At 45.7% G+C, this 26,747-nt stretch overlaps 1 protein-coding gene across 1 annotated transcript in view; it reads right to left on the bottom strand.

Annotated features, from left to right (window-relative positions):
* LOC120991890 (sialic acid-binding Ig-like lectin 10) overlaps positions 1-26,747 on the bottom strand; it is a 63,169-nt gene that overhangs the window by 22,064 nt on the left and 14,358 nt on the right. The window contains exons 3-5 of the mRNA XM_040420634.1: positions 15,053-15,307; positions 13,321-13,426; positions 12,923-12,956 (exon numbers count right to left, since the gene is read on the bottom strand). Coding sequence (XP_040276568.1) covers positions 12,923-12,956; positions 13,321-13,426; positions 15,053-15,307 — 395 coding nt within the window. The remainder of the gene's footprint in view (positions 1-12,922; positions 12,957-13,320; positions 13,427-15,052; positions 15,308-26,747) is intronic.

Raw genomic sequence — 26,747 nt, 5'->3', positions numbered from 1 at the left:
TAAGGCCAGATTTGCTGTTACGGGACCTCTCTCCTCTGCCTGGGTGCCTGGGCCTAAATGTGTGACAGTGGCCTGTTCCAGTGGTGGGTGACGTGATGCCTGATTCTCTGCTATGACATGAAGACAGATTATGTGCTGACATAAGGCCAGATTCTCTGTTACAGGACCTCTCTCCTCTGTCTGGGTGCCGGGGCCTAAATGTGTGACAGTGGCCTGTTCCAGTGGTGGGTGACGTGATGCCTGATTCTCTGCTATGACATGAAGACTGATTCTGCGCTGACATAAGGCCAGATTTGCTGTTACGGGACCTCTCTTCTTTGCCTGGGTGCCTGGGCCTAAATGTGTGACAGTGGCATGTTCCAGTGGTGGGTGACGTGAAGCCTGATTCTCTGCTGACATAAAGACTGATTCTGCGCTGACATGAAGCCAGATTCTCTGCTATGGCATGAAGAGACTGATTCTCTGCTGACATGAAGCCAGATTCTTTGCTATGGCATGAAGAGACTGATTCTCTGCTGACGTGAAGCCAGATTCTCTGCTATGGGACCTCTGTCCAATTGATATTGGTTCATTTTTATTTTTTTAATTTTTATTTTAATTCATTTCCCTATCCACATTTGTTTGCAAGGGGTTTACCTACATGTTGCTCCCTTTTGCAGCCCTCTAGCTCTTTCCTGGGCTGTTTTACAGCCTTTTTAGTGCCCAAAAGTTCGGGTCCCCATTGACTTCAATGGGGTTCGGGTTCGGGACGAAGTTCGGATCGGGTTCGGATCCCGAACCCCTACATTTCCGGGAAGTTCGGCCGAACTTCTCGAACCCGAACATCCAGGTGTTCGCTCAACTCTAATTCTGAACTGTATTGGGCCAAATTCACAAGACTGAAGAAATAAAAAGAATTGCCCATGGCAACCAATGACATTCCATGTGTCAATTTTTAAGAGAACCTAAGAATACAGAAGCAAAGATCTATGTGATTGATATGTGCAACAATTACAGTTTTTCTTGCTCCAGTCCAGGTGATTTGGGCCCACTTTCGTTTATTTTAAATAGACTTTTGGTTGGTGTCTGCTGCATATTTGTACTAAGTATTTTTTTGAAAATACTCAATGAAAATGTGCAGTGGGTAGGTACCAATTACGAGTCTTTTTAAAACATGTTTTTTCCATATGGTGTCAAACAATTAAATCGGTATTGCTCAAGGTAAAGGATTGGTTTAGGAATTAGGGAGCAGGTCACCTCCTATCGTGCCCCTAATGCTGACCCTGACTCCTATCTGTATGAGCCAACCCAGATGGTAGGAGGGCTCATACTCCGGAACCTAGTGTCCCTACTAGCCCTCAGGGTAGCCCTGGACTAGGAGCAGGGTAAGACGACCTGCTCCTCCAGGACACGGACGAACAGGAGTCTCATTGGTCCACACAAACACTAAGGACACAGCACACCACAAAACACACAGGTAACCAGGACATCCTTAGCTGCAAAAAAATAGAAAGGATAACAACATCAACTTAACATCATGCATAAACTTTTATGACCACAAGGGTGGCCCTCACTGGGAGATGGTATAGAGACCAGGAGGATAATTTCAGCTTACAACAAGGCTGGAGTACCCCTCAGCTTCAGGTCTCAGCAGAGGCTAAATAGCCCAAGTGGCCACACCCACACAGACACACACAGGAAAGGGAATTAACCCTTCCAATGCCAGACAGGGTAGTGAAACCACTTAAAGGGGAAGTGTACAAACAACTATCACACTGCAGCTGTTACCACCGGCAACGACATGCGTGGCAACCATGTCCTGGGAGCCAGCCAGAAGGCCGAGACACTGCCACCACATGTACACAAACAACACGTTGCCGCAGACAACCGCAAGTGAAGGGAAAATGTCACAGTGCACACACACATATAAACCCCGTGCACACCAAACAGATAAAAGGCACACCTACAAAGACAGTTTGCCAGGTGTAACCGCATGCACCTGACAGCAAGCTGCCTAGCAACAGCTCAGGCTGCTATAATGCCAATACAGTGGTCAGGGAGAAAAAAAAAGGAGCAAAATGAGCAAGATGGAATTAAGGAGCGCCAAGGGAGCTATTGGGTGGATCGTAGATGAAAAAGAGAGGAGGAGGTATTAGAAAAGGTCGTGTTCCAAGGCTGCACCCTAAAGTGGGCAGTGTAGAGGAATACACTGCAAAGGTTGCAGGTGTGTAGAAAACAGGATAGCTAGTGACCCCAAAGAGCTTGTTGTTGAAAGCATTGGTGACAATTAGCGTAGGGGCGCCAAGACACGATCAAGCTTAATTAATGGGATTGTGGATTCCACATTAATTGGTAGGGCTGATTGTCATTGCTGTCATATAGTATAAAAGTAAGGTTAAATGCAGGAGACAGAATATAATAGTGACAAATTAAAATCCAATTAAAAACCAATTTAAAATTGGAGACGGAGTCTTAATTAGAAACTTACTTCACTAGGGAGGGAGGTATAGGATAAGCACATAACACCTATACCTTCTCCTCCCCCGCCGAGTTCGCTTGTCAGGTGGTCAGACTTTGTTTTTTTTCACGTCCCCAAAAAGAATAGTAGCCAGGGTTTCAAAGGTGGAATAGTCCTTTCTTTATTTAATCCATAAAGCTCAACGCGTTTCGGGGTAGAGTCCCCTTTATCAAGAGCAAAGTAGAGTATAGTTACATACAGAGAATACACATATATATATATATACCCCTTAGTATGATCTCATTTGATGTGTTTTTTGGCGGGGACCAGAAGTGGGCGGGGCCACGCATCCGACCATGTGTCTTAGATATCCACCAAATATAGATGGATTTATCCTTAATCATGGTTTGGCCATTGGGGTGGTGGGTAGGTGGAGCCCAGGGCATATTTTTCTTGGTGGGGGGCAAGTGCTGGTTTCCTTAGTTCTTATCGATGAGTTCCAGAGTGGAACGCATGCCTATAGTTCCGGGCCTTAATGTGCGCTTCCTGGATGCGTTCAAGGGTGGAGCGCAAGTTCACTTCCGGTCGAAGACCGGAAGTTCGGTTGTTCTGCGTTCCAAGGTGGGGCGCAGAGAGAGCAAGAGGTCCGCCCCTCGGTTGGTTGGGGAAAAAATGCTAAAGTACTCTAAAGGGGGGGGTGGAGGATATGGGTTCAAAGCCAATTGGACGGACTTAGGGGGGCAGTGTTATTAATCTATACCAGGAATGGTGAATAATCAGGTTAAATGGTGTGGACGAAAAGTATCATCAATTAAAAGTGACATAAATAAATAAATTAATTAATTAATACATACATTGATATATCTAGACATACACCCGTCTATATCTCTCTAGATATATCTAACACACATCAGGGCATAAAGTTGATAAAACTTAAAAATAAAATATAAAATGAATGATAGATAAATAATAAATACACTGCTCAAAAAAATAAAGGGAACACAAAAATAACACATCCTAGATCGGAGTTAATTACCCCAAAAAAAAAATATGGAAATCAAATTTTTTAACCCATGGAGGTCTGGATTTGGAGTCACCCTCAAAATTAAAGTGGAAAAACACACTACAGGCTGATCCAACTTTGATGTAATGTCCTTAAAACAAGTCAAAATGAGGCTCAGTAGTGTGTGTGGCCTCCACGTGCCTGTATGACCTCCCTACAACGCCTGTGCATGCTCCTGATGAGGTGGCGGACGGTCTCCTGAGGGATCTCCTCCCAGACCTGGACTAAAGCATCTGCCAAATCCTGGACAGTCTGTGGTGCAACGTGACGTTGGTGTAAAGAGCGAGACGTGATGTCCCAGATGTGCTCAATTGGATTTAGGTCTGGGGAACGGGCGGGCCAGTCCATAGCATCAATGCATTCATCTTGCAGGAACTGCTGACACACTCCAGCCACATGAGGTCTAGCATTGTCTTGCATTAGGAGGAACCCAGGGCCAACCGCACCAGCATATGGTCGCACAAGGGGTCTGAGGATCTCATCTCGGTACCTAATGGCAGTCAGGCTACCTCTGGCGAGCACATGGAGGGCTGTGCGGCCCTCCAAAGAAATGCCACCCCACACCATTACTGACCCAATGCCAAACCGGTCATGCTGGAGGATGTTGCAGGCAGCAGAACGTTCTCCACGGCATCTCAAGACTCTGTCACGTCTGTCACATGTGCTCAGTGTGAACCTGCTTTCATCTGAGAAGAGCACAGGGCGCCAGTGGCGAATTTGCCAATCTTGGTGTTCTCTGGCAAATGCCAAACGTCCTGCACGGTGTTGGGCTGTAAGCACAACCCCCACCTGTGGACGTCGGGCCCTCATATCACCCTCATGGAGTCTGTTTCTGACCGTTTGAGCAGACACATGCACATTTGTGGCCTGCTGGAGGTCATTTTGCAGGGCTCTGGCAGTGCTCCTGTTCCTCCTTGCACAAAGGCAGAGATAGCGGTCCTGCTGCTGGGTTGTTGCCCTCCTACGGCCTCCTCCACGTCTCCTAATGTACTGGCCTTTCTCCTGGTAGCGCCTCCATGCTTTGGACACTACGCTGACAGACACAGCAAACCTTCTTGCCACAGCTCGCATTGATGTGCCATCCTGGATAAGCTGCACTACCTGAGCCACTTGTGTGGGTTGTAGACTCCATCTCATGCTACCATTAGAATGAAAGCACCGCCAGCATTCAAAAGTGACCAAAACATCAGCCAGGAAGCATAGGAACTGAGAAGTGGTCTGGGGTTACCACCTGCAGAACCACTCCTTTATTGGGGGTGTCTTGCTAATTGCCTATAATTTCCACCTGTTGTCTATCCCATTTGCACAACAGCATGTGAAATTGATTGTCACTCAGTGTTGCTTCCTAAGTGGACAGTTTGATTTCACAGAAGTGTGATTGACTTGGAATTACATTGTGTTGTTTAAGTGTTCCCTTAATTTTTTTGAGCAGTGTATATATAGGATATAAAGGCATATGGACATATGTAGATTATATGGGGTGGTTTTGTTAGTATATAGATTTTAGTACTAAAATGAATATAGCCATATATATGGGGCACACAAGGATACATATACATATGTATATATATACAAAAAAAAAAAAAGAAAGAAGTTTTTAATACATGTATATTTCTGTTATATATATGTATACACACTGGCGGGCACATAGCCGCACATGGATACACACATACACATATATAGGGGCTGGAATCTTGAAGGGTTGTTGATTAGTAATTACTGTGTTCCTGTCACGGAACCATGAACCAGACGTACAACAAGAGATAAGTGAAAATAAGAAGGCTTTATTGCAAATCAAGCTATAAAGCAAAAGTCCAAACGGATGGTGAAACCGAAGCAGAGTCTTTGCATAGCCAGAGGTCAGGAAACCGGAAGAGTAGTCAGACGAAGCCAGGATCAGGGACCAGCAGGGTAGTCAAACGAAGCCAGGATCAGGAACCAGCAGGGAAGTCAGACGAAGCCAGGATTAGGAATCAGAAGCAGCAGCAATCTTAGAAGCATGTGAACACAGGAGGACCAAGCAAGGAACTGACGCCACAGACCTCCTATATATATGAGCTAGGCATCCAGCTCCTCCCAGTGGGAAGGAGGAGCCGCGGGGTGGAAGGCTACAAGAAACCCAGAAACCAAGATGGCCGCCAGCACATGTCAAACGAGGGAGAACAGCAGGAAGGTAAGACCATGACAGTACCTCCCCCTCAAGGGCCACTCCTCCGCGGAGCAAAAAACGGTTTCTGAGGGAAGCGTGCGTGGAAGGCTCGGAGCAAGGCAGGAGCATGGACATCTGCGGAGGGAACCCAGGAACGCTCCTCTGGACCATAACCACGCCAATGGACCAAAAACTGCACCCGACCGCGGACCAGGCGTGAGTCCAGGATATTGCTCACCTCATACTCCTCACGATTGCCCACTTGGACCGGACGAGGCCGAGGAACCGAGGAAGTGAAACGATTACACACCAGTGGCTTCAACAGGGAGACATGAAACACGTTGGAGATCCGCATGCCAGGAGGAAGCGCAAGGGCATAGGCTACCGGGTTTACCCTGCGAAGCACTCGGAAGGGACCAACAAAGCGAGGAGCCAGCTTGGGAGTGGGCACTCGAAGGTTGAGGTTGCGGGTGGACAACCATACACGGTCTCCGACCTGGTAGGAAGGAGCAGGCGCTCGTCTGTGATCAGCCTGGAGTTTCTGGCGCTGCGCAGAGACCTCAAGGGACTTCTGGATCTGTACCCAAGAAGCACGTAGGACGGAAAGGTGATCCTCCACAGCAGGAATATCCTGGGGAGAGAATACCTCCGGTAAGACGGCAGGTTGGAACCCATAATTGGCCAAGAAGGGAGACGTCCCAGAGTAAGAGTTCACCGCCGTGTTCCTGGCAAACTCAGCCCAAGGCAGGAGGTCAACCCAATTGTCTTGGTGATCGGAGACATAGCAACGAAGGAATTGCTCCAAGGCCTGATTGGATCGTTCTGCGGCCCCATTGGACTGAGGGTGGTAGGCCGAGGAGAAGGAGAGATGAATCCCCAACTGGGAGCAAAAGGCGCGCCAGAACCTGGACACAAACTGACTCCCCCGATCCGACACAATCTCCTTGGGCAAACCGTGCAACCGGAAGACCTCCCTGGCAAAAATCGTGGCCAACTCTTGTGCAGAGGGTAACTTCTTGAGAGGAACACAGTGGCACATTTTGGAAAACCGATCCACAATCATGAGAATGACCGTATGGCCTCGGGATGCAGGGAGGTCCACAATGAAATCCATCCCCAGGTGTGACCATGGGCGCTCCCCGGTAGCTATGGGTTGCAGAAGCCCCAACGGAAGGTGCCGACTTACTCTGGGCACAAACGGAGCATGCCGCTACATATGCGGCGATGTCGGAACGTAGGGAAGGCCACCAGAACAGACGTGAAACAGCCCAGGACAGCTGATTCTTTCCAGGATGCCCCGCGGTCTTGGAGTTATGGTAGGTTCGCAACAACCGAGTGCGCAACTCCTCAGGCACAAAACATCTGCCGTTGGGTCTCCCAGAGGGAGCACCAGATTGAGCCGCCAAAATCTGCTCACCCAGAGGAGAGGTCAGGCTGGTGCGAATGGCGGCCAAGATCTGATTCGGAGGTATGACCGAGGTCGGAATCGACTCCTCCCTGGACAGCTCGGAGTACTGCCGTGATAAGGCATCCGCCCTGATGTTCTTAGAACCGGGTAGGTAGGAGACCACGTAATTAAAACGTGACAAGAACAGAGCCCATCTGGCCTGACGTGGTGTCAATCTCTTGGCCTCAGAAAGGTAGGTCAGATTCTTGTGGTCCGTCAGGATGAGAACCGGAACCACCGAACCCTCGAGCAAGTGCCTCCATTCTTTAAGGGACTGCACGATGGCCAATAACTCCCTGTCACCAATCTGATAGTTGCACTCCGCGGGAGACAGTTTCCGGGAGTAAAACCCACAAGGAAGCAGAGGACCCTCTGGTGTTCTACGCTGAGACAGAAGGGCGCCTACTCCCGTCTCAGACGCGTCCACCTCGAGGACAAAGGGCAACCCAGGGTTGGGATGCGACAGAATGGGAGCCGACACAAAGGCGGATTTTAGGGTCTCAAAAGCTCGGATGGCCTCGAGCTGCCAGACCTGGGAATTACTGCCCTTCCTGGTCAGATCCGTGAGAGGCTTGGCCAGCATGGAAAAGTCCCTGATGAACTTCCGATAATAATTGGCGAAGCCCAAAAAGCGCTGCAGGGAACGAAAACCACTGGGCTGGGGCCACTGTAAGACAGCCGAAACCTTCTCAGGATCCATGGAGAACCCCTCAGCGGAAATGATGTACCCTAAAAAGGTTACCTGGGATCGGTGAAATTCGCATTTCTCAAGCTTACCGAACAGCTTGTTCTCTCGTAACCGTTGCAACACTCGTCTGACATCCAGAATGTGGGCCTCCATGGATTCAGAATATACCAAGATGTCATCCAAATAGACCACCACACACTGCTGCAACAGGTCACGGAAAACATCGTTGATGAATTCCTGAAAGACTGCGGGCGCATTGCACAACCCAAAGGGCATAACCAAGGATTCATAATGACCGGTCCTGGTGTTAAACGCGGTCTTCCACTCATCGCCCGCCTTGATCCTTACCAGGTTATATGCCGCCCTCAGGTCGAGTTTGGTAAAGACCGTGGCCCCTTTAAGGCGATCGAACAGCTCGGAAATCAAGGGTATCGGGTAAGCGTTCTTGATCGTGATGCGATTGAGACCCCTGTAATCGATGCAAGGCCTCAACTCACCGCCCTTCTTTTTCACAAAGAAAAATCCAGCCCCTGCCGGGGACGAGGATTTGCGAATGTGTCCGCGTGAAAGCGCCTCCCTCACGTACTCCTCCATGGCCTCATTCTCCACTACCGACAGTAGATAGACCTTGCCACGGGGAGGAACTGCACCAGATTGTAACTCTATGGCACAATCGTATGGGCGGTGCGGAGGTAGGGCAACCGCACGCACCTTATCGAATACATCCCGGTACTCCTCGTATTCAGGAGGCAACAGAGAGTCCGAGGAAGTACACAGCAACTTGGCAGGCCCATGGATGCAACTAGCCCCACACTGCGGTGACCACGAGAGGATCTCGGCCGATCTCCAATCGAAAGTCGGATTATGCTTCTGGAGCCAGGGGTACCCCAAGACCACCGAGTAGTGTGGAGACGAAATAACCTGGAGGCAGACCGACTCTCTGTGAACGGCACCAATGGCTATCCCCACTGGAAGGGTCTCATGAGTCACGTGTGGCGGCAGAAGGGGTCTGCCGTCTATCGCCTCAAGAGCCAGTGGGGAACCTCGAGCTTGCAGAGGAATGGAATTGGCGGCAGCGAACATACTATCAATGAACAAACCACCAGCACCAGAGTCCACCAACGCCTGGGTCGTCACCGAGCCCCCGACCCAGGAGAGGACAACAGTGATCAGTGGTTTGTCAACACGGGAAACCGGGGACGAGGAGACTCCACCCAAGATCTGCCCCCGACAGGATCTCAGGTACGAGCGTTTCCCGGACGGTTCGGACATGCCAACCGAAAATGCCCACCGAGACCACAGTACATGCATCGGCCCTCGCGTCTCCGGAGTGCCCTCTCCCCCTCGGACAGGCGAGCAAACCCCAGCTGCATGGGTTCACCCCCAGACAAGTCATCCCCAGGAGGCGTGGGAGGAGAGGGAGGCACGGGTGGGATAGCAAACGTAGGCGCCAATCTGTTAGAAGACCTCCGCAGGTTCTCCTTAAAGGAAGGTCTCTCCCTGAGTCTGGTGTCAATCAAAATCAGGAAAGAAATAAGAGCCTCGAGCTCCACTGGTAGGTCCTTAGCTGCAACCTCATCCTTCAAGGCATCCGAGAGACCATGAGAGAAAGCAGCGACCAGAGCCTCATTATTCCAGCCCACCTCTGCTGCCAGGGTACGAAACTCAATGGCGTATTCGGCTACGGATCGTGAACCCTGTCTAATGGACATAAGGAGCTTCGCAGCAGAGGCAGCACGAGCCGGCACATCGAATACCTTCCGAAGAGAAGCAATGAAACCGGAAAACTCGGCAACCACCGGATCGTTGTTCTCCCATAAAGGGCTGGCCCAGGCCAAGGCCTTGTCTGCGAGCAGCGAGATCAAGAAGCCCACCTTTGATCTCTCAGTAGGAAAGGCATGTGGCAGCAACTCGAAATAAATGCCCACCTGGTTAAGGAAACCTCGGCACTGAGTTGGCTCTCCCCCAAAGCGCTGTGGAAGAGGGGCAGAACCGGACATACCCCGAAACACCGCAGGCGCAACAACAGGTGTCGGGGTAGACTCAGGCGCAACAACCGGAGCGGCAGTAGGAGCGAAATGAGCCGTGCGTTCAAGCAGGGTTTGCAACGCCACAGCGAACCGACCCAACAGGTGATCCTGCTGATCAAGTCTGGCAACCAGCGTGGGTAGCGAGGATGGCCCTGTACCGTCAGAATTCATGGCTTGGTCCTAATGTCACGGAACCATGAACCAGACGTACAACAAGAGATAAGTGAAAATAAGAAGGCTTTATTGCAAATCAAGCTATAAAGCAAAAGTCCAAACGGATGGTGAAACCGAAGCAGAGTCTTTGCGTAGCCAGAGGTCAGGAAACCGGAAGAGTAGTCAGACGAAGCCAGGATCAGGGACCAGCAGTGTAGTCAGACGAAGCCAGGATCAGGAACCAGCAGGGAAGTCAGACGAAGCCAGGATTAGGAACCAGAAGCAGCAGCAATCTTAGAAGCATGTGAACACAGGAGGACCAAGCAAGGAACTGACGCCACAGACCTCCTATATATATGAGCTAGGCATCCAGCTCCTCCCAGTGGGAAGGAGGAGCCGCGGGGTGGAAGGCTACAAGAAACCCAGAAACCAAGATGGCCGCCAGCACATGTCAAACGAGGGAGAACAGCAGGAAGGTAAGACCATGACAGTTCCAGGGTTTAGACGGATGAAGGGAGTTGAAGCGAATTATCCAGTACATCTCTTTACGACAGAGGTGCTGGAAGGATTTTGGTGCCCATTCGATGGGGGTTAGTCTCAAAAGGGAAGCATCACCTGAATGTATTTGTGAAAAGTGTCTAGAAATACTATGTTTCATATATTCTTTTGTGATGTTAGAACGGTGCGAGTTCATACGGTCTCTCAGATTTTGAGTTGTGCGGCCGATATATTGGAGCCCACATGGGCACTGTAGCATGTATATTACGTAGGAGGTGCTGCAATCCATATAAATGTGTAGTTTAATTTTTTCTTTAGAGGTTGCTATTTCTACTTCTTTCAAATTGTCACTAATTATGAAGCTACGCTTGCATTTGAATGAGCCGTGTGGTTTCCGGGTGGTATCCGTACTAATGTCTGTATGTATATGTTTTTTAGGGCAGGAGGGTGCAAGCATCTCTTTTAGAGTTCTTGCCCTCCGGAAGGTGAGATGCGGTTGGGTGGTTATTGTTTGGCCCAGGATGGGGTCCTTCCGTAGGATGGGCCAATGTCGATTAAGTATTTCTTTAATTTTCTGATGAGAGGAATTGTAACGGGTTATGAAATTGTATTTATGTTTATTGGTGTTTATTGTTGGTGGTATGGCAGATTCGTCTTTATTTTTATTTTTGGTTTTCGTCCGTTTTTTGAGGCTATCTGATTGGTTTTCGCCTTTTATCTTTTTGAGGGAGTCTTCAATTAATCCTTTAGGGTAACCCTTTTCTAGGAATCTTGTTTCTAGGATTTCTAGTCGTTCCTGCATTTACCTGATCATTTGAACAATTTCTTCTTATTCTCCTCATTTGGCTGTAAGGGATATTTCTCTTCCATTTATGGTAGTGGCAACTTTTATAGTCGAGATAGCTGTTGGCATCTACTGTTTTGAAATGTGTACTGGTTTTGATCCTATTTTCCCGTATGTTTATTTCTAAGTCTAAAAAAGTAGTATGGAGGGGGTCTATGTGGGCAGTGAATGTCAGGTTCCAATTATTGGAGTTGACGTCCGACACATATTGATCTAGGATATGGCGTTCCCCTTTCCAAATAAAAATTACGTCATCAATGAACCGTTTATAAAACAAAATATTTGGGTGGTGTAAAAGGCCTATTTTTTCTTCAAAGGCCCCCATAAAAAGGTTGGCATAGGATGGGGCAAACATTGTCCCCATCGCCGTCCCCCTTTGTTGAATATAAAAATCATTATCATATTGAATATAATTGTGAGTAAGGATAAAAGTTATAGAGGTTAAAATGAAATTCTTCTGTGTGGAGGGCATGAAGGGGTCTGCAGAGAGGAATTTGTCGACGGCATTCACACCCAACTCATGGATGATATTACTATATAAGGCCGATACGTCAAGGGTAACCCAAAACATGTCACTGGACCATTGGAGGCCTTCAATTTGTGTGATTAGGTGGCTAGAGTCTCTGAGATAAGCAGGTAGCCCCACAACATATTTTTGGAGTAGATTGTCGACGTAAGCTGATAAATTTGAGGTTATGGAGTCAATGCCTGATATGATTGGTCGTCCTGGTGGGTTATGGAGTCTTTTATGGATTTTGTCACCCTTGCTTTCAACAACAAGCTCTTTGTGGTCACTAGCTATCCTGTTTTCTACACACCTGCATACTGCCAATACAACATGTTGCCAGCGGCAACCACACGTGAGGCACATACTTCAGCCCTCACCTGTGATTGACAAACAGACCAGACCGCGGGCAACTGCATGCGGCTCAAGGAGTCATGACCATTACCATGGTCGTGACAGCCGTTAACTTGCGATGCATGAGCTCGCACATGCGCAGTGTCCTCAGTGTTCCTTCCCTGTGCTGGCATCAGCCTCAGGGAAGGAACTGCGCATGCGCTAGCTCACGCATCGCGAGATTACTGCGCTCTAGCTTTCTGATGTCGGGGAGCAAGGAGGAGATACTGAGGATGCAGGGCGGTGCTGAGCTCCTTCACGCTGGACTCATCTCAGGGACAGGACTCATCTCAGGTTAATTTGCATATGTATCAAATCATTTTTTTACACAATAAAAGCACACAGAGCTATGGGGACTGGATATTGCGGATGTGCTAGCGGCCATCTAGCAACCCATGTCCTCAGCTCTGTGCACAAAATCCCGGTGACAGGTTCCCTTTAAATTACTTTTATCCCTGAACATTCAGAGGCTTTATTATTGTAGTTAACTACTGGTATTTATGTTAATTTTGTTTGTCAGGTCAGTAATTGTATGAGCTTCAAGAAAACCTACTTTTCTGATCTAGATACATACATTATGACATTTTTTTCCCCTCATTTATTTTACTAGCCCGTTCAATGACAAAAATAAAGTTGGTTATACGGTTCTCAGGCAGACTGGACGATATAATAAACTCTGTATAGCAGGATTTACATCTCTATCACTCATACTCACATTTTTCAGGTCCTTATTAATACTTTGTCTTTTTCTAAAAACAAAAGCAAACAATAAAAAATAGAAATGAGTCTAATACATGATATATTTAAAGGGTTTGTCCTACTGCAAAAATGTATCTCCTAACCATAGGATAAGTCATAACTGTCTGATTTATGGGGTTCTAAGAACTGGTACCCAATTATCATATGAACAGAAGCCCAGGGTTCCCCAAATGAAAGGAGTGGCCGTCATGAATTTATGTTGCTCCTCCATTCACTGATGAGACTGATGGAGATATCTGTTTCTCCCCGATCCCATGGAGCGTTGGTAAGTCTTTGGACTTTGACAGCTCCTTTAAGGGACAGTCCTGTGCCTTGTTTTTTTGTCATTGATGAGTGTGTTGGTGCCAGACTTACTTTCTCATCTTCCTTATTAGAAATGCTCCCATCACTATTAACAGCACAAGAAAAAGAACTCCTCCAACTGCAGCCGCCACCACAGGACTAAACTGTAATTGTGTGCCTAAAAAGAGAGGAAAAATAAATAAATTATTAAACTTATTATTTAGAGTTTTTATCGAAGCAAATAAAAATCACATAACTAAGCAGCCACCTGTCACTTGCATTAGGGAATAATATATACACAAATGAGGAGATTTACTAATAAAAATGCACCAGAATTCTGGTACAATTTCTGCCAAAAATAACTGGTTGAAATGCTTTATATCACATTAGGGAAAGGGAGGACATAGATAAAAGGTGCCGCCATAATGAAACGTTTTGGCTCATTTTTAAGTAAAATAAAGCCATCAAATAAATGGTGTAAACTTAGACTACACAGAATATACAATGTGTAGCTGATCCAGAATGATCCTCCATCATCAGCCACTGTGATAAATCTGGTTCAGTTTACATCTAGGTTTATACTGTCTTACTATTAGGTTACATTTACATGAACCTATGTATTTTGTGGTCCGTAAAAAATTTGTCCATGTGACATCCGTGTTGCATTCTTTTTTTTTTTTGCGGATCCATTGTAACAATGCCTATCCTTGTCCGCAAAACAGACAAGAATAGGACATGCTCTATATTTTTTTGCGGGGCTATTAAACGGACATGCTGATGCGGACAGCACACGGTGTGATGTCCGCATTTTTTAAAATTAATGGGTCCTCATCCAAGCCACAAAAAAAATGGAACGACACGGAAACAAAATACGTTCGTGTGAATGTAGCCTTATGGCTCATGCACACGTCCGTATGTATTTTGCTGTCCGCATAAAACGGATCCACAAAAAATACGGATGACGTCCGTGTGCATTCCGTATTTTGCGGAACGGAACAGCTGGCCCCTAATAAGAACAGTCTTTCCTTGTCAGTAATGCGGGCAATAATAGGACATGTTCCATTTTTTTGCGGAATGGAAATATCGACAAACAGAAACATAATGCACATGGAGTAACTTCCGTTTTTTTTTAGACCCAATGAAATGAATGGTTCCGCATACGGTAAACAAAAAAAAATCTGAATAGACACGGAAAGAAAATATGTTAGTGTGCATGAGCCCTTAGACTGTATAAATATATCTGCCCCAGTGTGTCAATTATTATATATCATTTTTTACTTTTGTTTTTAAATGGCTTAGTTCTGTCCATATTGGGCTGGGGGGGATATTTAGCTTTTTTTTTTTTTTACTCACAATTCATTACTATGGCTTAAAAAAAATAAAAAATAAGAGAATTTTGAAAAAACTCAAACCTTCAAATCTAGATTTCGTAGGTCTTCGATCCATAAATAAAGATATGTTTATTATTTTTATTTTATTTGGAAGGAAAACAATGCAATAGTTGTAATTATTTATTTCTCTAATTTGCCGTCATTATAAGATAGCATTTGTCTTAACAAGGGGGGGGTGGGGGGGTGCTGCCATGTAATCCTTCAGCACGTAAACTGGTACATGGGCTTGAGACCGTATTGTGAATGAAAAACACAAACCCTCACTGTTCTGCTAAATACAGGTAATATGCACTTGTCTTAATGAGGCCTAACGCAGATGGTTAGTACTGTGTTCAAAAAGTTAAATGACAAACATTATTTATAAAACTGCAGAGGCAGCTCATTACATGGTCATATGGATATTTTATACTTACTCTGATATATGATTTCTACCGTCCTGTGTGCGGCCCCATGTTTATTATTTGCAGAGCACCGATATCTCCCAGCATCACTCTGGGTAATGTTGCTGAGTGTAAGGGTGACAGTCCGGTCACTTATAGTCCGCTGGACCTCCATGTCTTCTTTATACAAAGTAATGGAAGCCTCTGGGTTACTGTCTACAATGCACTTCATAGTTATAGAATCCCCGTCCGTCACATTCACAGCGGGGATATCATCAGTATCAGCACCTAAGAGAGTGAGGTATGACATCATAGATGGAATTATATATCTATTATCTATCTATAAGCAAACACAATACAACAGCATTCTGCAAACATAGAATATATGAACTAATACTGTATTCACTGTATCAAATGAATATGATTCATATAGCTAATTTATTTTTATCAAAATCAATAGCATCCATCCACCACAGCAAGGTGACCTCTTTCGGATGGGCGCCTACTCTATATGATACCTCCCTTGTTCCATCTGACTTCAAATGAATTGCTTGAATGCTGTACAGAGATCCGTCTCCCTACAGCATTCAAAAGTATGAGCTCCATTGAGATGAAATCCCTTATCTCCAAAGTCACGTGAGACTTTAATGAATAACTTTGGATATTGATTATTCAACTTGAAAACTATTTTAAAACTGGGATCTGAAGTCAGCCCAATTTTAAAATTGTTATCAAGTTGAAAAAGTGTAGTCGGAAGTTATTCACCGAAGTCTCGCGTGACTTCTGAGATAACTGATTTCACCTAGGCGGAGCCTAGAATGCTGTACAGAAACGGAAGCCCGTACAGCATTCAAATAAAGTTTTGGCCAAAGCGACTTCAGATCTAGGATCTGAAGCATACTTCGCTCAACACTACCTGTAGCTGTTTACCAGAGTCCACTTCAAGTCAGGACTGACTTGGCTATTAGGATTCCAAGATACAATATGTCTGTGGAACTGATAATACAACACTGGTGTGGGCACACTAGTATCAGACCTCCCAGAATGACTAAGGGGGAAGAGATAGGATTTAGCAAGCAGGGTCAAATCCAGGAGAGACACACATGATGAATGCAATACGTGAAAGGTTAATCCAGAGACTAGACATGGTCATATGCCAGGAGAGAAAATACCAGAGGATATAACTGCTACAAGGATAATCCAAAAACAAGCCAAAAGTCAGATAAAATGAGAAGTCTGTAGTAAGTCACACTGTATAGAGCCCTGAATGCAAATGGCAAGGTAAAGCAACGGTATCATATAGAGTAGGTTCCCATCCAAAAGAGGTCACCTTGCAGTGGTTGATGGGCACAAATGATTTTCATCAAACAGTATTTGCTCAGTGCCTCATATTCACTTTACATGTTCACTATATACACTGCGTGCAGAATTATTAGGCAAATGAGTATTTTGACCACATCATCCTCTTTATGCATGTTGTCTTACTCCAAGCTGTATAGGCTCGAAAGCCTACTACCAATTAAGCATATTAGGTGATGTGCATCTCTGTAATGAGAAGGGGTGTGGTCTAATGACATCAACACCCTATATCAGGTGTGCATAATTATTAGGCAACTTCCTTTCCTTTGGCAAAATGGGTCAAAAGAAGGACTTGACAGGCTCAGAAAAGTCAAAAATAGTGAGATATCTTGCAGAGGGATGCAGCACTCTTAAAATTGCAAAGCTTCTGAAGCGTGATCATCGAACAATCAAGCGTTTCATTCAAAATAGTCAACAGGGTCGCAAGAAGCGTGTGGAAAAACCAAGGCGCAAAATAACTGCCCATGAACTGAGAAAAGTCAAGCGTGCAGCTGCCAAGATGCCACTTGCCACCAGTTTGGCCATATTTCAGAGTTGCAACATCACTGGAGTGCCCAAAAGCACAAGGTGTGCAATACTCAGAGACATGGCCAAGGTAAGAAAGGCTGAAAGACGACCACCACTGAACAAGACACACAAGCTGAAACGTCAAGACTGGGCCAAGAAATATCTCAAGACTGATTTTTCTAAGGTTTTATGGACTGATGAAATGAGAGTGAGTCTTGATGGGCCAGATGGATGGGCCCGTGGCTGGATTGGTAAAGGGCAGAGAGCTCCAGTCCGACTCAGACGCCAGCAAGGTGGAGGTGGAGTACTGGTTTGTGCTGGTATCATCAAAGATGAGCTTGTGGGGCCTTTTCGGGTTGAGGATGGAGTCAAGCTCAACTCCCAGTCCTACTGCCAGTTTCTGGAAGACACCTTCTTCAAGCAGTGGTACAGGAAGAAGTCTGCATCCTTCAAGAAAAACATGATTTTCATGCAGGACAATGCTCCATCACACGCGTCCAAGTACTCCACTGCGTAGCTGGCAAGAAAGGGTATAAAAGAAGAAAATCTAATGACATGGCCTCCTTGTTCACCTGATCTGAACCCCATTGAGAACCTGTGGTCCATCATCAAATGTGAGATTTACAAGGAGGGAAAACAGTACACCTCTCTGAACAGTGTCTGGGAGGCTGTGGTTGCTGCTGCACGCAATGTTGATGGTGAACAGATCAAAACACTGACAGAATCCATGGATGGCAGGCTTTTGAGTGTCCTTGCAAAGAAAGGTGGCTATATTGGTCACTGATTTGTTTTGTTTTTGAATGTCAGAAATGTATATTTGTGAATGTTGAGATGTTATATTGGTTTCACTGGTAAAAATAAATAATTGAAATGGGTATATATTTGTTTTTTGTTAAGTTGCCTAATAATTATGCACAGTAATAGTCACCTGCACACACAGATATCCCCCTAAAATAGCTAAAACTAAAAACAAACTAAAAACTACTTCCAAAAATATTCAGCTTTGATATTAATGAGTTTTTTGGGTTCATTGAGAACATGGTTGTTGTTCAATAATAAAATTAATCCTCAAAAATACAACTTGCCTAATAATTCTGCACTCCCTGTATTCACTATACAGTGAGTATAGAATTAGTTCATAGGTTTTGTGCTGACAAAGTGCTGTTACATTGTGTTTGCTTGTACATTTTTAGTTGCTTGTCTTTTGCTTTTGCAGTATTGTGGCTGTCTCCATCTTTGGCTATGGAATCATAATAAACCCACTGTCTGTCTATCTAAAAAAAAAAAGCCAAGAAAATCAGCATTGGTGATACACACGCTTCACCCTGTGAGTTTAACTACACGCAGGAAGATGTTGACCGGATTATGCTGGGACTGGTGGGAGATGCTTCCTTCCTCAAAACGCCGTCTGTGCAGGAACTTAAAAGGAAACATGAATTTCTGACCAAACACTCTATTGCACTACAGCTACTTTTGACTATCCTTGGCGAATATTACAAGGCACAACGCATTCCCAGCGGTATGAGATCCGATCTTAAACCTAACCTTTTTTCTATTAAAACTGATTTTTGCAAAAGATTTGCACTGTTATCTAATGGGTATTCTATGGACTTTATTCTTCTCAACATTGCTTTTTTACAAGAATTGAGGGGTCTTAATGACTCTATAATTTTTTGGGAAGACTCCCTGTGTTGCAGTCTAAGTAATTAGAAATTTAAGGAGGGCCTTACACAACATCTGGTAAAATTTCAAACTCTTATTTTTAGGGGACAATCAGTGGTGTTGCTAGGGCTGGTATCACCAGGTGCGGTAGAAAATTGTGTCACCCCATGCCCCCCCCCCCGCCCGGAGCAATAATTTTTTAGTCATATAACCAAAAATATGTTGAAAGAATGAAAGAAATCAAAGTTAATGCTTTTAAAAAATAACGTTTATTTTAAATCCAACACAAAATTGAACATGAAGAGACCACAGAGCGGTATAATGACTAAGTCTGGAGGTGGCGGCATCTTAAGGGGCGGCATCATAACGGCCGATGCCCAGGCCGCGCGCTCATCTTCATAACTTTCCACTCCCCCTTTCACCCAGAAGGCCCGCCCAGTGTCTTCAGCTTGTCCTCCTCCTCCAGTGGCCAAATCCCTCGCCTGCGCCGAGGATCCGGATGCCCGCAGGCCCGTACAGTGACACTCCTGCAAGCGCCGCATCGGAGGGCTGTTCAGAGCTCCAAGAAGAGGCGTGCCGTGTTGGAGGTGCCAGCCTGCCTACCTCCTGACTTTGGCAATAGCAATATTTTTACAGCACAGTACGTGTCCCCTATATTTTTATATAATAAATAAAGAGTCCTACAGTACATAATGTGGGCAAAATATACCTAATTACATAATATTCCCAATACATAAACTTATTTTTATGTGGAAAATGGTGCCAGGTGGTGTACCATAATAAAAATGCCAGGGTACACCCCCTGGCACCTAAGAGTATCACTAATAAAAATGTAAAATAGCCTTTTTTCACAAAAAAATAAATGTATTTATTGGGAATGTTATGTAGGTAGGTATATTTTGCCCACATTATGTACTGTGGGACTCTTTGCACCGGCCCTGTCACGTGGACGTGACCAGGGCCTGTGCAAGGATTTTTTGGCAACACAAGCGAAGCTACATCTCGGCGACCCCCCCCCCCCCCCCCCGCCCGCAGCTCACATGGTCCTGGTTCTGTCTGCAGCAGCTGGCTTCTCCTCTGTGTGGTCCTGATATCTTCGATCTGCTTCAATCTGATTTGAGGACTGTACTTTTCGCCCTATAAGACGCACATAGGTTTTAGAGGAGTATAATAAGAAACAATATTTTCCATTATACCTGAGGTCAGACCACCAATCAGACCCCCAATGTTAATAATACCTCAGATCAGCCCCCCATATCAGCCGTCAGCCCCCATCCATCATGCCCCTCATGTCAGCCATCAGCCCCCATCCATCATGCCCCCCATGTCAGCCGTCATGCCCTCATGTCAGCCGTCAGCACCCCATCCATCATGCCCATGTCAGCCGTCAGCCCCCATCCATCATGCCCCCCATGTCAGCCGTCATGCCCCCATGTCAGCCATCATGCCCTCATGTCAGCACCCCATCCCTCATGCCCATGTCAGCCCCATACATCATGCCCCCCATGTCAGCCGTCATGCCCTCATGTCAGCCGTCCTCACCCCATCCATCATGCCCATGTCAGCTGTCAGCACCCCATCCATCATGCCCATGTCAGCCCCCATCCATCATGCCCCCCATGTCAGCCATCAGCCCCCCATGTCAGCCGTCAGCACCCCATCCATCATGCCCATGTCAGCCGTCAGCACCCCATCCATCATGCCCATGTCAGCCCCCATCCATCATGCCCCCCATGTCAGCCGTCAGCACCCCATCCATCATGCCCATGTCAGCCGTCAGCCCCCATCCATCATGCTCCCCCGTGTCAGCCGTCATGCCCCCATGTCAGCCATCATGCCCTCATGTCAGCCGTCAGCACCCCATCCATCATGCCAATGACAGCCGTCAGCCCCCATCCATCATGCCCCCCATGTCTGCCGTCATGCCCCCATGTCAGCCATCATGCCCTCATGTCAGCCGTCAGCACCCCATCCATCATGCCCATGACAGCCGTCAGCCCCCATCCATCATGCCCCCCATGTCAGCCCCCATCCATCATGCCCCCCATGTCAGCCGTCAGCCTCCCATCCATTATGCTCCCTAATGGGGGACAATGTTGGAGTCTGCACCATCAGGGGGGGTGACATGATGAGGGACAATGTTGGAGTCTGTGCCAAAGAGGGGTGACGGTGACAGGATGTCACCCCCCCCCCCCTTCCCCATGGCACAGACTCCAACATTGTCCCTCCCTTCATCATTGTCCCGGGTCCCCTCATCATGTCATCCATTATCCCCTCCCCCCATGGGTGGCACAGACATCTCTTCCCCTCCAGGCTCCATGGCACAGACATGTTTGTACATTTTGTCCCCAATCTCCCCCTCTCTGTTACAATTACAATACACTTAAAGTACCTGATATATCACTGGGGTCTGGCTGGAGTGGGGTCGGTTGGGTCCTGGCTCCAGTCTCAGCTGGCTCTGCCTTAAGGTGTCTTCTCCAGTCCTCTGTATTCTTCTGCTGCCAGCCTGGAGAGGCAGCTTTTACAGGCCACAGCAGACAGAGCAGCGGCCTCCGTCCATCCAGAGTCCTACAGACAACTGCGCAGCCGCGGCCCCACTGACAGTCAGTCATGCCTCCTTTGGCCTGAGGGCCGCCTGCCAGACAAGACAGTAGCAGCCGCACTGTAAGTAAGTAGTTAGTAAGGCCCCCGGACTTTCTACAGTGCAATTTTAATGTGTTACATAATTTAATTAATTACCTAGGTAGGTCTGGCTGGCGGCTGCTGCTACAATGGGGTGTCACCCGCCCTTGGGCAGTTCAATATGAGCAATAGGAGTCATTTTGTTTCTGTATTGAATGAGCCTGTTATTGAAGCTTTTATTACTGCTGTCAAGAATGATATGGCTGCTTTGATGCAATCTGACAACATGACTGCATTAGGACATCCCAATCTGACTAAGGAGGAGGCTATTGTGATCAACCAATTGAAATTAGACCATAGTCTTACGATCAAACCAGCAGACAAGGGTGGAGTGATCATGGTTATGGATACTGACAAATAGATTGGAGAAATAGACCGACAAGATACTGCCGTATATTCATTAGTCATTAGCGATCCTAAGTTTGACATTTCTAGGCACATCAAAACTGTTATTTCTGAGGTATTGATGGTAGGTGTTATTGATATTGATCTAGAGAAGTTCCTGCTTATGGAACATCCAGTTGCGCCAGTAATCTATGTATTACCAAAAATTCATAAGACATTAGTAGATCCACCAGGATGTCCGTTCGTCTCTGGCTCTAATTAAATTTTTTCTCATATAGCGATATTTCTTGACAAAATTCTACGCCCTTAATGCCACCAATGACTTATCTTATGCTTGTGACACATCTGACTTTTTGCTTAAAATTCAAGAGATGGACTTGTCTGGTCATACTGATGTTATTTTAGCATACATCTATAGACCATGACAGAGGTCTTAAAGTTGTGGAGGAACCACTAAACTCCTCTGATTTGTCTTCAGTAGCACAACATTTCATTCTGACACTACTGGAATTGTTTTATGTTCAAATTATTTCATGTTTCAGGACAGGTTTTATATCCAACAGAGAGGCGTCGCCTAGGGGTCCAACGTGACCCCAACCTACGCAAGTATATACATGCACCATTTGGAGGAGGACATCATCTATGTTACCCACCACTTGTGATGGTGTTACATAGATGACGTCTTCCTGGTATGGTTAGGCTCTCTGGAGTCATTACTTGATTTTCATGTCTACTTGACCGAGATTGACCCAGAGGTTAAATTTACTCTGGTCCAATCTTCCAGTCATATACTATTCTTGGATACTAAAGTTACTTTCCTTGATTCATTTTTGCAAATCAACGTGAAACCTACTGACCAAAATTCTCTATTGTGTTACATTAGTTGTCACCCACGTAACATGATTAAGCAATTTTTATGGGTGAAACAGATAGTGTCCAATGAAAATTCTCTCATTACCTCTCTATACAACATGGTCTATAAATTTCACTTTAGGGGATATCCTCTTCGACTTTTGCAAAGACATAAGTGTAGGGTTTTGGATTTGAATAGAGCTGATTTATTAAAGAGTACAAGTAGACATAGTCCTTCTTATAGGATTCCTTTCATTTCTACATACAATGAATATAGCACAAGGATGAATGCTGTTATTCGACAACATTGGCCCATGCAGAGAAATGTTCCTGAGTTTGAAAAACCGCCATTATTTTCCTATCGCAGATCCAGAAATCGAAATGATCAACTTGTATCTGCTGATACATTATCTACTAATATTTCTTGCCAAACTTTCCTAATGACATGCAAGATGGGGTGTTTACCATGTCTGGGTTGTGTCAACTGCTGTTTTAAGATTAAGGGCGATTGGTTTACACATTCGAACACTAGTGATACATTCCCTATTAAACATTATTTGACATTTAATTCGGATTATGTAATTTATTTACTTTCTTGTCCCTGCAATTTGTGGTATGTAGGAGAAACGTCCCTTGATCTTAAAGGGAGTCTGTCACCTCCATATGGCCATATACAGCGCTTACATGGCTCTGTAGCAAACCTATACAGAATTGTAATTGTACCTTTGTTCTTTTCTTTAGACTTGCTCCAGCAGTAAAAAAATGAAGTTTAATTCATATGCAAATGAGCACTCGCAAGTGCCCAGGGGCGGCGTTCAGTGTGTAGGTGCCCAGGCTGCTCTGCCTTCTTTTCACTTTACTTCTCCCCAGCCTCTTCCTTTGCCCTATCGATGAGGCAATAGACTTGGAAGGCGGGCAAAGGCAGAGGCTGGGGAGGAGTAAAGTGAAAAGAAGGCAGAGCAGCCTGGGCACCTACACAGTGAACGCCGCCCCTGGGCACTTGCGAGTGCTCATTTGCATATGAATTAAACTTCATTTTTTTCCTGCTGGAGCAAGTCTAAAGAAAAGAACAAAGGTACTGTTACAATTCTGTATAGGTGTGCTACAGAGCCGTCTAAGCACTGTATATGACCATATGGAGGTGACAGACCCCCTTTAAAACTTGGTTAAACCATGATTCCTACGCAATTCTATATGTGGTGTCCGGTATGAGGTTAATAACCAAATACATTGCCGTATAGTCAGGAGATCCCTGACTTTGCTTCTATGTTTAAAGATCTTAAGCATTACATTTTTATTTTATTTAAAAAAAATAGAGATAATAGGGTACGCACACCTCCTTCTGGGTATTGGGTATGCATGTAGGACTACACATGTATTATTATAAAAACATAATAAATTAATGCAAAATAAATAAAAAAATAAATAATGCAAGATCTCAAAAAATAATAAATAAATAGTTGATATAAAAACAAAATCACATACATTGATAGAGTATAAATACATAAAAAACAAGCATAGCACCCCTGCATGATTAATGAGTAGTAATAAAAGATAAAAATACTAATTCATATTACTATCATGATTAGAGGTGAGCGAATTTTTCAAAAATTCAAGTCGCCAATTTTTTGCGGAAAAATGTGGTTCGATCTCATTTTATTTGCGACAAATTACGTAAAAAAACAGCTATTTTCTGGCTGCAGAGAGCCTTAATAGGAGTGTAGAACACTGTGCCTTGATAGGAGTGTAGAACACTGTGGTCCATATGACATGCAGATGACAGGCGTCGCTCTTAGAATCACTGCACACTTCACTTTTTTGGGCCGTTACGGGGCCAAAACTGACTCTCAAGAATGAACTCAGCCTTACAGGTCGATGTTAGTGCCAAGAAGAAGCAAACTCCTTTTACACCATCGTCAGCTGATTTCACATAAATGTCTATAAAACTTGTTCTGTTATATGCTTATACAAGTAGAGCGCCCCGACAGAGTGGAGAGGGTGTCAGCAGTAAGTTTGTGTTGACGGCACTGATTATTTTGCCCTTCCTCTGATCCGTCAGAACAATAACCCCCAAAAAACGGATCCTGTCTGTGGAGCATCCGTCTTCACTCGGTCAGCATTTGATTAGCAATCCATCAGTATTGGTAATGCCAAAAAAAGAGGAGTGGATCCAAAACAGAGATGACACGTGAACGAAATAGTTGCAAGTCTTCTGTGTTTTGTACATACTCCTGCTTTTGGATAACAAATCACAAGACAATTCTGTTGGGACCATGCAGGCCTTACAGCTGCTACACAGACAGGATCCGTTGTGTGTCTCATTTTACCTTCCTTCTGACAGATCAGAGGAAGGGTCAAATAAATTATGTCAGCCAAGCCAAAAAGGCTAAATAGTTGCCCAGTCATGAATTAGGAAGGGTGGGAACAAAATGAGAAGTCCACAGAGTGGCTCTATGACATAGTAGTGAGGTGAAAGCAGCATGAGGAGGCCACAAAGTGGCACAATGAGTGTGGAGGTCACGGCAACATGAGGAGACCACAGAGTGGCAAGGTGAAAGGTGACATAGTGTGGAGGTGGCGGCAGCATCAGGAGGACACAGAGTGGCAAGGTGACATAGTGTGGAGGTGGCAACACCATGAGGAGACCACAGAGTTGCAAGGTCAAATAGTGGTGAGGTGAAAGCAGCATGAGGAGGCCACAGAGTGGCACAATGACAGAGTCTGTAGGTGGCGGCAGCATCAGGAGGCTGCAGAGTGGCACAGTGAGAGAGTGTGGAGGTGGTGGCAGCATCAGAAGACCACAGAGTGGCAAGGTGACATAGTGTGGAGGTGGCAGCAGCATGAGGAGACCACAGAGTGGCAGGGTGTCATAGTGTGGAGGTGGGTGGCAATACCAGTACTCGCTGAAGATGGTGGGTGAAAGAAGGAGCACTCGGCATCAGATGTGTGGCATCAGGCAGGTGGCAGCATCAGAATAGTAGCTGAGGCAGGTAGCCAGAAGAAATAAGTCTCTTTTATCTAAGTGATGGTGTGGCACCATGGATGATCTAGTCAGATGCATCAGGAATTGGTGGGTGAAAATCCTGGCTGATCCATGCCTGATTCATCTTGACAAACGTCAGTCTCTCTACATTTTGGGTGGACAGGCAAGTTCTTCTTGGGGTAACTATGGCCCCAGACACATTAAACACCCGCTCTTATGCCACACTACTGGCCAAGCAGGACAGCTTTTCCAGGGAAAACTTAGCTAGTTGTGGCCACAAATCTAGTTTGGCTGACCAGTAGTCCAGCAGATCTTCAATGTCGGCTGGCAGGGTGCACTCCAAGTATGCCACTGCCTGCTGGTTCAGGTTTTGCTCTATGTCTACCTGCTGCTGCTGGTGAGTAGATTCTTCATTATGCGGGTGAAGAAATCTGCTCATCAGCAACTGTAGACTCAGGCTGCTGCTGATGGAGCTGGTACTGCTCCTGCCACCCCACCCCTCCCCAGCAGCCATGGCAGTGGAACATGAGCGCAGAGGGCCTCCCTGGTCAGACCTGTGATAGGATGGACAATGGCGCAGATAGGCAGAGGTAAAATGACTACATAGGATGTCTCTATAGTAGTTCAGTTTGTCCTCCCTCTCATTGGGTGTAAAAAAGACCCCCATTTTGGACCAGTAGCGAGGGTACAACAAGGTGGAGAGCCAGAAGTCATCCCTCTGCTGAATGGCGACAATTCGGCTGTCACTACCCAAGCAAGTGAGCATGCAGCGGGTCATTTGTGTGAGTGACTCAAAAGAACTCTATGCCTCCATCTCCACTGCATCTCTATTCATTTTCATTGAGCGCTTCTTGAGCCTGAGTTCGTGACTCACTGATACAATGTGGACAGCACGCGATTGGCTCTTGGATCTCTATAGTGAAGCTTGCGGTTCATGCCTTGAGTGTGGTGGAACGCAACACAGATCACTTTTTGCATTCTCGCAAGACCATCAATGAATTGGATACGCGATCACGTGATCGAGAAGTTTCAAAAGGTCCTTGGACATGCGCACTAAGGAAACTAACACGCCGACATCCATGTGGACCACATCCCCCGCTTTCTCTAGGACCTTCCTCTCTAGGATTGCACTAAGGTATTATACACCTACACTAAGGTATTTGAAGATGATCATTGAACAGATGTATTAGTTTATTATTGCGCTAATTATTTATGAATATATGAATTTATGATTGCTGTTTGCCTGTAAATAATGCCCAATTGCTGCACTGAGGTTACTTGATTTGGTAAATTGCAATACTAATTATGTAATGTGGATACATGATGTTATATATGATA

The sequence above is a fragment of the Bufo bufo genome, chromosome 1 (genome assembly GCF_905171765.1).
Source record: "Bufo bufo chromosome 1, aBufBuf1.1, whole genome shotgun sequence".
In the NCBI taxonomy this organism is placed as follows: Eukaryota; Metazoa; Chordata; class Amphibia; order Anura; family Bufonidae; genus Bufo; species Bufo bufo.
This window is presented reverse-complemented; position numbering and strand designations above follow the sequence as displayed.